Below are 18238 nucleotides of genomic sequence, written 5' to 3' on the forward strand. Positions count from 1 at the left end.
TTTTTACACCAAGTGTCCTTATGTTTGAATAACTCAAGTAATTACGGACTTAAATCATCCAAACTAACATATTATTACTTTGCAATCAAGAATCAACGTAGATCTAAAGAACAAAGCAATATTGAAATCAAGCATGAAATTGCATGCATATTGAACAACCAAAAATTTAACAATGTTTAATCAAGTCTCCCAATCCATAAAACAACTAAAGTATCACCTAATCTTCAACTAGAATAAAAGATTTCAGCCTCTCATGGCTGAAACAAAACCAAAAATAAAAGAAAAGAATAAAGGTAGAAGAAGAGATGTGAATTTCGTAGGTGTCTCCCAAGAGGAGCTTAAAGGTTGTGTGGAGGCTCCTTATGTGTCTTTTTATAGTTGAAAGTGCTGCCCTAGGTCATACTTGCTTCCTAATTAGTGAAGAGGCTGCCCAAAGTGCTGAAAAGGAAGGAATCGCATTGCAAATTCTCCGGAAGGAAGGAGGCGCGCGGATCAGGCTTCAGAAGAGGAAGGATGCGCGCGGATTGCAGAAGAGGAAGGAGAGCGTGTAGTCATTAATGTGCAGAAGTGGAAAGAAATATGTCCATTCTTTTCTTTTTAGGTGGAGCCTTCGTTTGAATTTTGAATGCTGAATGAAGAAGAGGCAAGTGCGTCTTCATGAGATCTTACTGCCTAAATAGGAAGATATGACTGCTGCAGTGTGTGCACATCTTTGAATAAGGAAAGAAAGATCTGCGATTTGAATTTCAAATAATCTTCTGACTGAGCTTTCCTTATTTTCTTTTGCTTCTGCACTTCCCTTATTTGAGGACTTCCCTTATTTGAAAACTTTACTTATTTAGCACGTTCCATATTTGAAAACTTTCCTTTTTTGGCACTTTCCATATTTGGCACTTTTTGGTAGTTTTAAAAGCATTTTCTCCAGATTGTCTCTTTACACCTAATATCTGCAAAACATGATTAAAATCACAAAATTAGGTAGAAAAGGTGTAAATAAACATCAATAAGATCATGATAATATGGACTAAAATATGCTCTATCATAAGGCAATCATCAGTGATAGAGGGACTCATTTTTTGCAATAAGGTAGTGGAGAACCTTCTCAGAAAGCACAATGTCATACATAGGACATCCACAGGCTACCACCCTCAGACAAATGGGCAAGCTGAAGTGTCCAACAGAGAAATCAAGGCCATCCTAGAGAAGACGGTGTCCCCCAACCGAAAGGACTGGAGTGCACGTCTGGAAGATGCCTTATGGGCATACAGAACAGCTTACAAGACTCCCATAGATATGTCTCCTTACAGATTGGTCTATGAGAAAACTTGTCACCTTCCAGTTGAGCTTAAACACAAGGCATATTGGGCTGTAAAGAATTGCAACATGGACCTTAAGGAAGCCGGACACCATCACAAGTTGCAACTGCAAGAGCTAGAGGAGATAAGACGAGATGCATATGAGACTTATTGGAACTACAAAGCAAAAACCAAAGCCTCCCATGACAGTCAGATTTCAAGAAAACAATTTGAGGTTGGTGATAAAGTCTTACTCTTTGACTCTCGTTTGAAATTATTTCCAGAAAAGCTGCAGTCTAGGTGGATTGGATCGTTCATTGTAGAGCACGCTTATCCCCATGGAGCTGTAGACATACGCAGCATAAAGACAGGAAAAATCTTCAAGGTGAATGGCCATCGCCTGAAACCTTTCTATGAAGGATTCGCAGTGCAAGTAGTGGAAGAAATTCCACTATATCATCCATCTCAATCTGCCTAGTGGATCACACCATGCACACCACACTCCAGGGGAGTACTCAGTTTCCTTTGCTCTTTTATGTTTCTTATACATTGAGGACAATGCATGATTTAGGTGTGGGGGTGCATATCTCTGAACTTCTTCTTCTTTTTCTTCTTTTTCTTCTCTTCTTCTTCTTTTCTTTTTATTTCAGTTTTTGCAAAATTTTTTTTTGGTTTTTCTCCTTTCAGTTTGTGATTTTCTTTCTTTCTTTTTGTTCAGTTTATGCGATTTTTCCTTTCAGTTTTCTTTTAGTTTGTTTTCATTTTTGCTTTCAATAACACACACAACCACAATCTTCTCCTTTTTGTTTTGCTCTACTCAAACTGAAAGACTATGTTGGATGAGCTTTTCTTTCCATGACCTCATTGATGTGATGACTCTTTAAACCTATGTTGAATCAATTGCAGTGAGTTATATTCATGTTTGGGAATTGCCTTTTGAATTGAATCTTTAAACTTGCCATGGTGAAAAATATATTATGACACTCATTAGAGAGAATGAATTGAAAGTTGTGTGAATGAACTTAATATTACTTGTTTTAGTAATTGGTGTTGATTTGTCCAATGCATTGATTAAAGAAATTCAGCAAAGGCCTAGACTTCATGAGCACAAATTGAAAACTATTCCAATGGTTGAAAGACTATGAACAGAGCTAGTAGCCACTTGGACAGGTGACCAACTGAGTAACTGGGGGTGTGTATCACCAATATGTACCTTCATGTCAAAAGATTGGTGACTTTTTCAAGCAAAACTTAAGTGCAAAAAGCTGAATATAGTACTTCAAGATAAGGGCAAATCACTTTGAAAGCTAGAAAAAGTCTTAACTGAATAAGAACATGTGCATGTGTAATCTCTCTCTTGAGAAAAACAAATCCTAGCCATGGTAAGTAAATGGAGTCAAAGAAAGAAGGTAAGTAACCTTGATGCATATATTCTTCACTACAATGATTCAAAATAGGTATCTAGAGTAAGAGCTTAAGTGAAAATAAGTATCAAGTAGCAAAGAAAGCTTGTTATGTTTATTTGCTTGAGGACAAGCAAAAGGCTAGGTGTGGGAATATTTGATAGAGCATATTTTAGCCCATTTTATCATGATATTCTTGATGTTTATTTATACCATTTCTGCCTAATTTTGTAGTTTTAATCATGTTTTACAAATATTAGGTGTAAAGAGACAATCTGGTGAAAATGCTCTTAAAACTGCCAAAAAGTGCCAAATATGAAAAGTGCCAAAAAAGGAAAGTTTACAAACAAGCAAAGTTTTCAGAAAAGGAATGTTTTCAAATAAGGAAAGTGTAGAAGCAAAAGCAAATAAGGAAAGCTCAGTCAGAAGATTATTTGAAATTCAAATTGCAGGTCTTTCTTTCCTTATTTAAAGATGTACACACACTACAGCAGTCAGATTTTCCTATTTAGGCAGCAAGATTTTAAAAAGACGCACTTGCCTCTTCTGGATGCAGCATTCAAAATTCAAACAAAGGCTCCACCTAAAAAGGAAAGACTGGACAGCATATCTTTCCCTTCTGCACAGCCTTGCCGCGCGCACACCTTCCTTCTGAAGAGCATGCCGTGCGCCAGCTTCCTTCTGAAGAGCTTGCAACGCGATTCTTTCCTTTTCAGACACAACTTGGGCATCAAGTACCTCTAGGGCAGCAAGGTCAGCCTCTAATTTTATTTAAGAAGCACAAAACCAGCCAAGAACTCTTCTTCCATCTTCTGAACATCATCTTCACGCCTCACCTCTTCGGATTGCACAAGGACCGACGCCAAGCCTCTTCTCTTCTTCTATCTTTCTTCTTTTATTTTATTTTTGATTTTGGTTCAGCCATGAGTGGCTGAAACCTTTTAATCTAGTTGAAGATTGGTTGAAACTAAAGTTGTTTAATGGATTGTGAGATCTGAACAATAACTGTTTGTCTTTGGTTTGTTCAATATTCATACAATTTCATGCTTGAATCTATTATTGCTTTGTTGTTTTGATCAAATTGGCCACTTGATTATTAATTGCAAGGTAATATACTATTAGTTTGGATAATTTTAAGTCCGTAATTGCTTAGATTGTTCAAACATAAGAACGCTTGGTGTAAAAACTAAGGAAATTGTATGATCTAGCAACATCTCATGCGTTTGAGTAGCTAGGATTGGATCTCTCTATTTCTTCATACAATTAACAATTATTTTGATGCCTAAGGCCTAAGGACGTTCCTTGGTAATTTGATAATTAGTAATTAATTAGAGGACGTTCCCTAATTGGTTTAATCATAAGGAGAGACATGGTGGTGAGAAGCGTTTTCCATCTCCATAACTAATCTATTGAATCAATCAAAAGAACATAAGTTTCAATGATCAATCCAAACAACTTAAGTGGATCCAACTCTTCAACTAGACCTTTCTCATATTTGATTTCTCTTTATTTTTACTATTCGCTTCTTTTATTGCTTGCTTAATTAGTTCAACTGAATCAATCTCAAAACCCCCCTTTTTACTTTTATTGCACTTTATTTTTATTTTGCTTTTAGTTAATTGCTTTCAGTTCTCATTTAGTTAATTCTCTTGGTCTTATTAAGAAAAATAGAAAAGTTTTCAATTCTCTGTGGATTCGATCTTTTACCACTATCTGCAGTAGTAATATTGTTGATAACCGGAAAGGTTATTTTTTACCGGTTTCGACAACCGCGAGTCACTAGCATTGGGATGGCTCCTTATGAAGCTCTATATGGGAGGAAGTACAGGTCACCCGTCTGTTGGGAAGAAGTAGGAGAAAGGGCCTTGGCAGGGCTAGAGCTAGTAGAGATCACTAGCAGGGTAGTGCCTATCATTAGAGAGAGGATCAGAACAGTTGTGAGCAGACAAAAGAGTTATGCAGACATCCGCAGGAAGCATGTTGTGTTCCTGGTGTTGCTTAAGGTGTCTCCTATGAAGGGGGTGATTCGTTTTTTGCAGAAAGGTAAACTCGCTCCAAGGTACATCGGACCCTTCGAAATTTTGTAAAAGATTGGGAATGTATCTTACAAGTTAGATTTACCTGCTTCTATGGAGAGAATCCATCTGGTTTTCCATGTTTCCATGTTATGAAAGTTCGTGTCGAATCCGGGCAAGGTTCTTAATGAACCTGATGTAGAGATCCTAGGAGATCTCACCTATGTTGAGCAGCCAATGCGAATTATAGACACGCAAATCAGAAAGCTGAGGAACAAGGAAATCGCGATGGTGAAAGTCCTTTGGAATCACCACAACATGGAAGAGTGCATTTGGGAGACTCGGGAGTCTATGCTCCAGCAATACCCTTATCTCTTTTAAAGTAAGTGTCTTACGTTTTGTGTGTGGTTTCTTAATGTTTATATTTGCTTGTTGAACATTCGGGGACGAATGTTCTTAAGGGGGAAGAATGTAGTACCCGGTAGACTCCGGCATCGAAATTTCAATCTTCCGACGGAATCTCCGTTGGAACCCGAGATCCCGAAGCTGGAATCTCCTTAGGAAGGGTAAAATATAGTTTTTATAAAATGAAATTTGAAAATTTTAAGGTTTTAAGAAAGAACGAAAAGATTTTTGAAGAAAATAGTTTTGGAGGGGAAAAACCAGGTTCAGCAGCCGAAGGTGGTGCTGCCGCGGGACCTCCCCTTTCGGCCCCCGAAGGTGATTTATCCAGCCACCTATAAGAGGCCTTCAGTCCGAAAATGAGAGAATTTTTCTCTCCATTTTCGGGCAAAGGTGAGTCTTTGCCACCCTTTGATGCTCTTGTGGTTTTTTATTCAAATCTCTTAAGAAATTCATGAGTTTTATTTTGTTTTTGAAGTTTTGAGCTTGAATCCAAGTTTAGAGACCTTCAGAGACCATTTTACCTCATCTCCACGTTGGGGTTGCTGTCACCGTTCGGAGCCTATCATAAGGATCCACCCTCAGCAAATCGAAGTCTATTTCTGCGTATGGGGGAGGATGAACAACAGGCATAATAGGATTAGGAAATTGTGTGTTGTAATATTGAGACTCACTCCCACTATCCTCCTGACCATTATCATCCTCATCATCCTCAGTAGACATCTATGAATCATCGCCATCTTCATTCTCGTCCTCATCCTCATCCTCGTTTTCATTCTCTACTGTATCAGATAAATTAATTGACGGCCCTGCAAGACTATCAGATAAACCATAATCATCAACTACATTTTGCTCTTCACATGGTTCATCATTTGATTCTACAGCAGTTCCAGATGGACCAATATCAGCATCCTCATTTGTAGTATCAACACAACGAAGTATCTTAACATATATTTCTATACCAGGTATACCACCAATTTGATACAAGTAATTAAATATACTAGATACATTATCTTCACCCCATATCTCCATATATTCAAATTTTAAGGATCCATCCACAATTGTAGGCTTTCTAAAACTAATTGTCTCTATAAATTCATTATTCTCGAATAATTCAATTGCACGAGCAATTTTACCTACCAATTGATTAAAACCTATCCGTTTACCCTTTGGAATAATCTTTGAAAAACCTCCATCATAATCGTAACCATTACAACTATTTATAATATTACCATCCCAATGAATATTAGCATATGCAGGAACTGCCATTTCTCTAATAAAAAAAATAGATTACTAAATAATTTGATCTCAATTTACTATATACACTAAAAAAATAAAAATTTAGAATATAAAATATTTAAAATTTACCTGCGTTTCTTTTTTTGTAGTCGAATTGATAAGAGTAGATAAAATAATTTTGTGAAATTTATAGAGGGGAATAAATGGTTTATAGAACGCAATTTATTAAGATATAATACAGATTTTGAGTAATTTATAGAGTAGTGGACAGAAAAATTTATAGAGAGATCGAAAAGGGACGGGCTAAAGTGATTTGTAGAGTGGTTTGGGGGATATGATTTATAGAGTGGTGTGGGGGATAATTTATAGAGAGGGGGAAGGAATAGCCGTTGGCTAGTTTGGCAGTGATGGTGCCAAACTAGCTGTTGAGATTTATTCCTCACGGAACGCACAGTGGGTATTAATTGTATAGGAATTTGTTCGGCACCATCACTGCCGAACAAATTCCTGTGCAAGGTGCATGCATGCCGTGGATGCAGGTGTGTGCATGCAGGCCCGTGCCCCTGCATGCATGCACGGCCCTGCAGGCTTTAATCAGCTCTTCGGCACTATAAGTGCCGAAGAGTTTTCTTCTTGTGGCGTGTTCGGCACCTTGGATGCCGAACACGCCACGCGTGCAACCATGGAAGCAGTTGAAACTGCTCCCGTGGCAATGAACAGCTTGTTTGGCACTATGAGTGCCGAACAAGCTGCATTAGGCGGAGTTCGACACCATGGTGTGGAACAATATGAAGTTCGAAACCATGGGTGTCGAACTAGCGTATTCGGCAGTATGATTGCCGAACACGCTGGATTGACACACAGAATTCGAAAATATTTTCGGATCCTACATGATTTTAAAATTATTTTTTGTATTATGCATGATTTGAAAAATTGCTCTAATAATCATTTCTTCATCAAAATTACCTACATGGCACACTCTGCTATTGACTAACTTCTGTAGCCATTTTGATCCAGCTCCACCGTATTATTCATTTGGACTTCCATAGAAAATAAGATAGTAGGCATTGTTGCCCTTTATAACCCTCCTCAAATCAACTAGGTGAAAAAGAAAGAAAATGGAAAAGGTAAACCTGCTGCGGTAGTTCTTGCATGACAACACCCTTGCTTGTGCTCCATATATTAAAAAGAGTATTACTCAAGTCTCCAAATTTAATCAATCTCTGTTAATAGTTTACTATTAAAGTACACTTATGATTCTCCACCACATCTGCTGACTCATTTCTGATGGAGAACCATCTCCAGTTTTCCATCCTCGTTTAATGTCAGATGATCAAGGTAAGTACGTAAGATTCAAAACAAAATCAGTCCAAACAAAGCATTAAGTATTGACCGAAAATTTAAAATGAAAAAGTGATAATGCAGAAATCTATAAAGTATTAAAATATTAGGAAAAAGAAAACCTGTAAAGTATTTAGAAGTTTCCACCATTCTTATAACAGACACTTTTAGAAGCATAGGCGAATAGGTCAAAATTCAAACACGTGGAAACTGGGTTAGAGTTTGGTGCGGGAAAGTGATTGAGTTAAGAGCATGGGATGGGTCATAACCTTGAAGACGAATGCTTGGTCAAAGAAGTACACGTAGGCCATTGCGCCTAGAAAATCTATTTTATTATTTTAACCCTCCCATAAAAATTAACTTACTTCTAATTCTATAATAAATTAAGTATACAATTCGTACGGTTCATCTAATTAATTTTGATTAATCTTTAAAGAAAATTGAATAACTTATATTATTAAATTATTCTCAGAACTACTCCTCTGTTTTTCTTTTTAATTTACCGTTTAAAATTTTTGCACGTTAATTACATTGAACAGTACGAACTCTATTTTTAACTTATATAACTAAACTATTCTTAAAATTACTCCCCCAATTTTTTTATTTATCCAAAAATATTATATTTCAATTAAAATGCCTAAATAAATTCAATAGAGTAAATTAAAATATTCTGATTACCAATTAAAAAAATTTTATTACCTTTTAATTAAAAATATTTCTATTTATTTAAGGATAAATTAGAAAAAAAATATTTAATATTGAAATTATAAAATGTTACTTATTTAAAAAAAAATTCCAAAAATGAAAAATAAAAAAAATAGAAAGAAACAAGACAACAACCTTTTTCTTAAGAAAAACTAATAAAAATATAAAGAAATATTTTGATATGAAATTATAAGGTTAGATGTGTAATACCCGGCTAGATTCCGGCATCAGAATCCCTACATTTCGGCGGAATCCCCGATGGAATCTGAAATTCTGAAGATGTCAGAGTCTTCTAAAGGGGTAAAATGTGTTTCTAAAATATTTTCACATGATTTTATGGTTTTAAATGGAAAAGAAATTGAGTTTTGAAAAGACTAGGCTAAGGAGGAAGAACCCAGGTTCGGCCGCGGAACCTCAAGTTCGGCCGCCGAACATAAGGCTGTTTCGGGAGAGCTTTAGGCCTCCGAAAGTCTTGAGGGCAGAAACCAGGTTCGGCCGCCGAACATGGGATAGTTTAGGAGGCTCGTTCGGCTGCCGAAGGTGGTGAAGCTGCGGAAGCAGCTTAGGCCGCCGAAGGTCGTTGACCGGTCACCTATAAAAGGCCCTCAGACCGAAAATGGGTGAGTTTTCTCCCCATTCTCGAGCCCAGGTGTGTTCATGTCCTCCTTTGGTCATTTTCATGTTTTTTCTTCAACTCCTTCATGTTTTTATGAGTTTTAGTTTGGGTTTTGAAGTTTTGAGCTTAAAGTTCAAGTTTTGGAGCTTGGAGACTTTTGGAGCTTGGGTTCTCCATATCTCTAGCTTTGGATCGCACCAACCCTCGATCTTCAAGAGGTAAGTGTAGATCTTTGCTTCCTTTACATTTTAATGAAGTTTTAAGTAAGTTTAAAGATGTTTTGATGGTTGAGTATGGGTAGATATGCATGTTAGGGTTTATGTGGGTTTTATGCCCAATATATGTTTATATGCTGATTGTTGGGGGTTTAGACTAGTGTTTATACCCTATATGCATGTGGGAGAGTGTATGCATGTTTGGGAGAAAGCAAGTGAAGTTTTAGGTTGTTTTGATGGTTTTGGCTTATGTGGGTCATAAGCTATTTATGTATGCTTTATGATGTTCTTTGTTGGAGTTTAAGCTTGTTTTAAGCTCCTTTAAGCATGATTAAGGGTTATGTATGTTTTTAAGAGGTTGGATGCATGTTTTGGGTGTTTGGAGGCTTGTTTGTGCATGAGACTAAGTTCTGGATGAACTCAGGTTCGGCAGCCGAAGGGACTTTCGACCGCCGAACCTGCCTGTGGTGGCTTATTTTGGCTGCCGAACCTTGCCCCCGAAAGTTGGACTTTCGGCTCTGGAGGGGAGTTTCGGCCGCCGAAGGTGCCGTCGAAAGTGGCTGAGTTTCGGCTCTGGAGGGACTTTCGGCCGCCGAAAGTGCCCTGTCCAGCCTTTTCTTGGGTGTTTTCTATGCATGCTTTGGTGGTGTTTTAGGGGGTTTTTGGGGAGTTGTTTATGAGTTGTTTAGAGTGTGTTTGGCACCTCATTCGAGTCCACCTGTGTAGGATCGGACTCGAGAGACCGAAGAGGCCGGCAGTGTTAGCTGTTGCAGAGTTAGTCTAGCGTCTGCCAAAGGTGAGTAGAACTGAACCTTATGTTTTTAAATTAAATCAAATGCCTAAAGCATGTTCATGCATCATGATTATATGTAATAGGATGATTGCATTAGTTTCACGAATATGACGCATTGCATTATTTACTGTTGATGTGGATGGACCAAGGCGACTTCAATAGCCCATAGTTCTGTCATGATTGAAAGTCCTGTGTGAGCTCCTTCAGGGGGGCCGGGCATTATGTTGGGTAAGTCCTGTGTGAGCCCTTTTAGGGTCGGGCACCATGCTATGTGATTGAAAGTCCTGTGTGAGCTCCTTTGGGGGCCGGGCACCGACAGAGGGAGTTTTGAGGCCATGTCCAATCTGTGATGTGAATTGTTTGTGCTGTGACGCATTTCATGACAGCATGTAATTAATGAACTATTTTTATTGTTTCTACTCACTGGGCTTTTTAGCTCACCCCTCTCCCCTAACCCCAGGTTTGCAGGTCTGAGGAAGATCGGGAAGTCTCAAGAGTTAAGGTTATGTTTATGAAATAGCTTAGTATGTTAGTGTGGACATGTAATGTAAACTGAGATAATGAATTGTAAGATAATGTAATGTAACGTAAAGTAGAGTTATGGTTATGGATTAGTATTGTGCTTGGCCCTAAGACTTGGTTAGTCCCTTTTAGTACATGATGTATGTTATGTTTTGATGTTGACTTGTGTGTGAACCAAACTTGTGGCATGGAATGTTTACCACGCTAGAGTATTTGATGAGGACTCTAGTGGAGGTTTTATGTTTATGGTTTGATGCATGCACAGGTTGGGTTTTGGTTCATCGGATGTGATCCGAGCTTGATGTATGAAATGTTGACCCAGCTAGGGCATTTGTTGAGAGCTCTAGTATGGGGTTCTTTTATGTTTCCAGTTATGTAGCATGCAGGTCAAGCTCGGTATATACATCAAATGTTTAAGTTTTTGTGTTAATATTTTGATCATGTATGGGATTTGACCAGGTAATAAGATGTATGTTTGGCTTACTACGGGTCCCGGCGACTTTAAGCCGATCTGGATCCTAGCACCGGTAGCGGTCCGGTTTCCAGGTTGTTACAAGATGTGTAAACGAATCAAATTGTTTGTAAGTTATTCGAGACTCGACTCAATAAAAATGCGATTGGGTTCGGCTCGTTTTTTAAACAAGCTAATCTTGAGCTTAGCAGTATTCGGTTCGTTTTCAAGTTTATGAACAAGCTCGCGAGTTGACTCATGAGTAGCCTCCCGAACAAACTCGTGAGCAGACTCGCATGAGCAGATTCGTTCCGACACCAATTCCACGGCGAAAAGGACTTTGACTTTTTTTTATAAAAGGATAACTCTTCTATATAAATATATATTTTAATTTTGGTTTTGAGAGATTTTAATTAAATAAAAAAATTTAAATTAAATAAAAAATTTAATTTAAAAGTTTTTAATGACTTTATAATTTAAATTTTATTTTTAATTTAAATTTATTTATAATTTAAATAAATTTAAATTATATTAAGTTTATTTATAATATAATCGAGCTCAAATTCGAGTGTAAACGAGTTCAAATTCGAGTTTAAACGAATTCAAATTCGAAGAACGGAATTTGAGTTTACTCGTTAATGTGATAAACGAAATTATTACGAATTGAATTTGAATCGAGTTCAAACCGAGTTTGAATTTAATATTTATTTTATAAATCGAGTTCGAGTTCGAATTTATAAATAAAGTTCGAGTTAAATTTGAAATTAAATTTTTAAATTTATTTTTTAATCGAGTCTGAACTTATTAAATTTCAGTTCGATTTGGTTCAGTTCGATTATAGGATGTAGATATTAAATTATTATATATTAATGTTTTAAGGAATTCAAATTTCAACTTCTACGGCTCTTCTTATCTGTACAAGTCCAACTTTGATGATCCTACTATGCTATGGATTTTCCTTTTTTCTGCTAAAATAATCCTCATCAAATATTTTAATTAAACAGGTAGTCTAATATTTTTTTTATATTTAAAGTTAGAATAATATAATAAAATTTTTAAACTCGCGTTAAAAAATTTTTACTAATTTTTATATTGCTAAAAATATGAACTTGGTACTAAAGGAAATCAGTGTCAACTACCATCTGATAAAAAATTATGTAATTAAAATTTTATAATATGATTTTTCTAGTAACGTTTTACCTTTATTTATAATAATTTTATACTAATATTATGAGAATTATATTTTAAATGTAACATTGCACCTTTTTAATATAATATTACATATTTTTTATATAATATAAATAATTTTCAATATAAAATTAGTAATAAATAAATGTTGTATTAATTCAAAAATTATTTTTGTTATATTAAAATTAATATTCAATAATACTTAAGATTACTGTAAAAAATTATTGCGTAATATTAAATCAACAATTACAATTTAAAAATAACGACTATATATGTGATCTATTACTATAATATAAAATAATAATTTAGTTATATTTTTAAAAAATATTAAATATAATTTCTTTTAAAAATTAAATAAGTCATTTATTAAAACATATTATATATGTAATTACATTATTTTTCTAATAATTTTAAATTATTATGAATTATTAAGTCATTTACACCCTCACTAATATACTATTGTTTTATCCAAAATGTAATTGTGATTCTTACGTATATTATTGATACTCTTTAATTAGACTTTGTTCTGCAATAATTTTAAACAATGTTTTAATTGAATTAAAATATTAATTTAATGGTGGAAAAGTGATGTATGAAAACCACTCTTATTCAACCCTATAATTTCATATAATCATAACTAATATAATTTAATTATAAACCCACTATGAATAATTACATAAAATAAATATATATAATTAATTAAAATTATTATAAAAAAATATTAACCGTAATAAAAATATAAAAAAATTAAAAAAATTAATAAAACTAATTGTATAATATTATCAAACTAAAATATTATTAATTCAAATAAATATAAAAAGTTAATAATATAAATAATATAAATAATTAAAATATAATAAAAATTATAATTGTGATTCTAATACTCTATATCAATTGTTATAAATATTAAATAATCAAATTATTAAACTTAAATTACTATAATTTATTATATTAATGACTATAATAATTTTAATCTTTACTTTTTAAAAAAGCTATTAGTCAAAATATTTATATTAATTCATATTTATATCCAAAACTTTAAATTTTGGATAATAAAACTAATTTTTTTATTTTATCTTAATTATAATAAAAAAATTAAATTAAATTTAAAAAGTTATTAAAAAATTACAATATAATTCTAAAATTTTATTCGACTAATAAAATAACTTTTAAAATATATATTTTTATTTCAACAATATCTTTTTTATTAATCTTATTATTTACTTTTTATTGTCATTTTTATAGCTATTGTAGTTTAATAAAAATTTAAAATATAAAAATTTATAGTATAAAATATTTAATATTTTATTTTATTTAATATTATTAATATAAAATATAATTTTTATCGAATCAATAAATAAATTAATATACATCACAAATTTACTTGTTATATATAAGTGAGCAAAATAAAAATATTAAATATTTTAAATAATTTACACTAATATTTCAAATAATTTACACTATACCTAATACATATATAATTTTTTATAAAAATTATATAGAAATAACTTTACATATTAAAATATATAATATTTTATTTTATTTAATATTATTAATATAAAATATATTTTTTTTATGCATGCGGGTATAAATTTTCAATAAAATACTTTATATATATATAATATGTATATGTGATATTTTATATTGAGAAAAATTTATTTATAATAAATATTTATTTAATATTAAATATAAAATAAATCTACTTTCAATATAAAATTTAAATTAAAAAATTATATATTTATTAATATAAAATTTTAAAAATTATATTATAATTTGTTATTAATTTTTTCGGATTCAGCATAGTTTTCTTGATTATAATGGTAATAAATTGAAAAATATTTAATTTTATTATTTAAAATTTAAAGTTTTGAATATAAATATAAATGAACGTAAAAATTTAAATTTTTTTATTCAATAGATTTTTTAAAAATTAATTCTATGTAGCAGATGATATGTGGGCTATAAATTTTTTAGTTAAAATTAATTAAGATAAATAACTAAAATTGAGTCAAATATAAAAGAATTTTATATAAAATTTTAAGATTAATATATAAATATAAAAAGTAGTAACCATTTAAAATTTTTTATTCAATAGAGTTTTTTAATATTATTACTAAACATAACATTTGATTAATCACTATTTGTACAATTATTTATTATTAAAATAGTTAACTCTTATTAGAATAATTAGTATTTTCGATCTATATCTTAATATTGAATTATTTTTGCTTTCACATTTTGTAAGACGAAAAATTCCTAACAACCTAAAATTAAATCCCACATGCCCTTCATAATTTGCTTACAAGTGATAAAAGACTATAAGGCCATTGGCCAACTTTTTAGAAGCATGCTTTAACCAAAGAACTTCTGTAGATTTCACACACAAGAGGGAATCAAACGCGGAATTAAGGTTTGAATTTTCTTCGTCTACTCTTTACTCTCTCAGTCTTGAACTTTGACCTTCTAGTTTCCTTCCTATTATTATTTTCTTCATTTTCCACTCCAATCATTCTATTTCCTAAACTACAAATCAAATGCAAGGCAAGAGACTCTCTTTTTTGAAATGTTTGAAGGAGAATTGGTCAGCACTCTGCGTTTGGACCTCCACACTTCTCACACTCCTCTCTATTTACTAGATTACCCTTATGACCAAAGACTGGTCTAAGCTGAAAAAGTCGCTTTCTCAGTTTAACTTTGGTCCATTTTTTTTCCTTTCGTTTTTTCCATTATATGTATATAAATATATCTCTTTCCTTCATTTTCTAACAAGTTACAACCCTTTTAACTTCCAATCCTTAGCAGGATCCTTACTTCCTTTTCAAACCCAATTCAAGAATAAATTGATATTTTCTTTATAATTGTGGCCACTTCCATGTTATTTTCTGCTAATTCTTTAGCATTCTGGTTTTTTGACTCGTTCTTGGGTCCTCCTTTTGCTGCTAAGTCGAAAGGTTTCCTTTCTAAGCAACTCAGTATTTCGAGCACACGAAATTGATACTGTTTGCTAATAGTGACTCTGATTAGTTAAGTGTAAAAAAGAAAGATATGGAGAATAGCTGGAGCTGGGAGCAGAAGACACTTGTTAGTGAGCTAATCCAAGGGATGGAGCTGGCAAAACAGTTGAAGATACATATGAACACAGCATCGTCTGTTGAAACTAGGGACTCCTTAGTACAGAGGATTTTAACTTCCTACGAGAAGTCTCTCTTGATTCTCAACTACAGTGGGTCAATGGGGCAGCAGCACCAGCACCAGCACCATCAACTGCAGCAAAATTTTGGAGCCACAGCTGGTACTGTCCCAGAGTCTCCTATATCAATGAATGGAAGTCCTGGAAGTGATGATTTTGATGGGGGTCACAGTGACATCTCAAAGAAGAGGTGAGGCTGAGGCACAGTTACAGTCTATCAGTCAATTCTTGCATGCATATCTCAGAAATATTACTTATGGGTATGGCTACGGCTAACTTAGTAGTCTAATGCCTTTGCAGAAAGACGATGCCCAGGTGGACAGATCAAGTTAGAGTAAGTTCTGAGAATGGGCTTGAAGGACCCCACGACGATGGGTATAGCTGGAGAAAGTATGGGCAGAAAGATATTCTTGGAGCCAAATATCCCAGGTTTAAATTATTTTCTTGTTTGAAACTCCCAAATTATATTTTATATTATGAAAAATGGCTGCGGAAGCACATGAGCTTTCTGATCCAGTCATTGTATTTTACTAGTCATCTTCACAAATGTTGAGTAGTCACACTTCACCGCCCAAGTACACCGAGAAAGTTCAATAAAAGACTTTAAAAAGACAAAATGAGAGAACTTTTCATCACTAACTTTTCAGAGACAACCAGAAAACGAGGCTCTAGTATTCGACTATATTCCTATTATCATTGCTCCCTCTCGCTCTCTGTCTTTCTCTATATATATATATATATAATAAGAAGTGTTATACTTGCAGAAGCTATTACAGATGCACGTACAGGAATACCCAGAACTGCTGGGCGACAAAGCAAGTGCAAAGGTCAGATGATGATCACACCATATTTGATATCACATACCGAGGAATACACACTTGTTCTCATGGCCAACAACAAATTCCACCACCAGCATCACCTGAAAAGCAAGAGCAGAAACAAAACATTGATCAACAACAGCAATCACAAGCAGCCCTGTTTAACTTTCAAAAGGTCCTGAGAGTTAATACTGAGGACTTGGACAATAAAGAGATGGCATTTCCTTTCTCTTTTCCTCCCACGTACGGAAGCACGAAAACTTCAGGCACTTATTCTCAATCTTTTACATCTCCAGCTACCCCTGAATCAAACTACTACTCTGTTTCACCATTCCAGATGAACAATTATGCAGGGGTTCAGAATTTGCAGCACCATTCTGAATCCGGTTTCACTGAGTTAATTTCGGCCAATACTTCTGCTGCCAATTCTCCAATTGTGGAGCCGGACTTCTCTCTGCAATCACTGGAGTTGGACCCCAACTTTCCATTTAACACACCAGGATTTTTCTCTTAACTCCATTATGTAGCCTGTACCAAAAGCGAAGAGAGGATAAATGTAAAATGAGATTAGTTATTATGATATTATGGAATTTTGAAGTATTGAAATAAACAACAATGCTAGTTAGTGACGGGATAGCCCAAAATGCTTGGAGAAAATCCTTCTTGATGGGTGTTGTAAAATTCCAGGAGAAACATGCTTGAGAAACAATCTGATCCTGGTTCTTTCATAACTCCAGAATGTGAGAACTAATTTTTTGGTCGTACTCTAAACTGAACAATCTTATCTTGGATCTTCACAAACGTTGCTACTGGGTTTTTGCCTTTTTAGCGTTGAATAAGAAAATAATTGACAATTTAGGTACAATCTAAACTTATTTATCAAAGACGGGTTTGATCGCCACGCAGCGGACAGACTCCACTTGCACCACTATCAATTTTTTCTGCTGGTGCTCTTGTGAAGAGTGCTGATCAATCATTTTATTATTTTTTTTAAAAAAAGACAAGCGTTGTTTGTCGGTCGCAGAGAATCTCTACCAGCCGATTTTTATTTTAAAATTTTCTCAGGTCAGCCGATTTTTTTTATTAAAATTAAAAAAGTGAAAACATGCACTATGAAGTTACATTGCATTTATTGATTTTGTCGCAAATGATAAACATAAGAAGATTATATATAATTCACAATAAAGGCATATGTAAACTATTACTTTTGGTACAATTGATACAAACATAATAAGATTACAAATTACATTGAAGTTACATGACATACATTATTTTTTGTGCAAGTGATATATACATAATATTATTACCAATCACTGTGAAGTCATATATTATCCATTACTTTTGATATAAGTGATATAAATATAATATTATTACAAATCAATGTGAAGTCACATGCAATTTATTATTTTTAGTGTTAGTTATAAAAATATAACAATTTACATATCAAATCAGTGTGAAGTCACATGCAATTTATTATTTTTAGTGCTAGTGATAAAGATATAACAATTTACATATCACTGTAAAATCATGTCATATGTGCTAAATTTTGCTATATATACTAAATTATGCATTTGCTAAGTATGTTGTATAAATATAATAGATAGTAGTTCTTCATATCATAGGAATGGTCGACTATGGATGCTGCCTACATTCAATGACAACTATGTTAGAGGTAGACAAACTGATAGGTTAGAGTATTATGCCAGGCTACGTCGTGAATGACTTTTTCGCGTTGAGAAATTACAGAATCTTGTAACTGATTGCCGTGAACTTAATGCTCCACTTGTGAAGCGTGAGTCACTTAGGATGACAAAGAACAACACTTGCACATATAAGATTGCTTTAAGGAGGATTCGTGAAGAAAATAATTGGCTACTGATACGCAAATCAAGGTATTATATGCTACGTCTTGTCAATGAGCAAACCGCTGCTAATGGTCACTCACTATCAGAAGTGGAGATCAATAATGTAATGTCATCTTTAATGTATGCATCAGATATTGATATGTCTGATAGGATTAATGTGATGTTATAATATCAATATTT

General features: G+C 33.6%; 1 protein-coding gene across 1 annotated transcript; it reads left to right on the plus strand.

Moving 5' to 3' along the window:
- Window positions 1–15210: 15210 nt before the first annotated feature.
- On the plus strand, window positions 15211–17210 carry LOC110620634 (probable WRKY transcription factor 53). Its single transcript, XM_021764444.2, has 3 exons — window positions 15211–15565; window positions 15676–15804; window positions 16140–17210. Exons 1-3 carry the CDS (start codon window positions 15231–15233, stop codon window positions 16705–16707), a joined length of 1032 nt encoding a protein of 343 aa, XP_021620136.1. The 5' UTR covers window positions 15211–15230; the 3' UTR covers window positions 16708–17210.
- The last annotated feature ends 1028 nt before the right edge of the window (window positions 17211–18238 follow it).

The sequence above is a fragment of the Manihot esculenta genome, chromosome 1 (genome assembly GCF_001659605.2).
Source record: "Manihot esculenta cultivar AM560-2 chromosome 1, M.esculenta_v8, whole genome shotgun sequence".
In the NCBI taxonomy this organism is placed as follows: domain Eukaryota; kingdom Viridiplantae; phylum Streptophyta; class Magnoliopsida; order Malpighiales; family Euphorbiaceae; genus Manihot; species Manihot esculenta.

Bases quoted from the DNA above. Each gene is read 5' to 3' on its own strand.
- LOC110620634 (XM_021764444.2), top strand. From the start codon at position 15,231: ATGGAGAATAGCTGGAGCTGGGAGCAGAAGACACTTGTTAGTGAGCTA. The intron at 15,566-15,675 runs GTGAGGCTGAGG...ATGCCTTTGCAG, and splicing joins AGTGACATCTCAAAGAAGAG to AAAGACGATGCCCAGGTGGA. The intron at 15,805-16,139 runs GTTTAAATTATT...TTATACTTGCAG, and splicing joins CTTGGAGCCAAATATCCCAG to AAGCTATTACAGATGCACGT.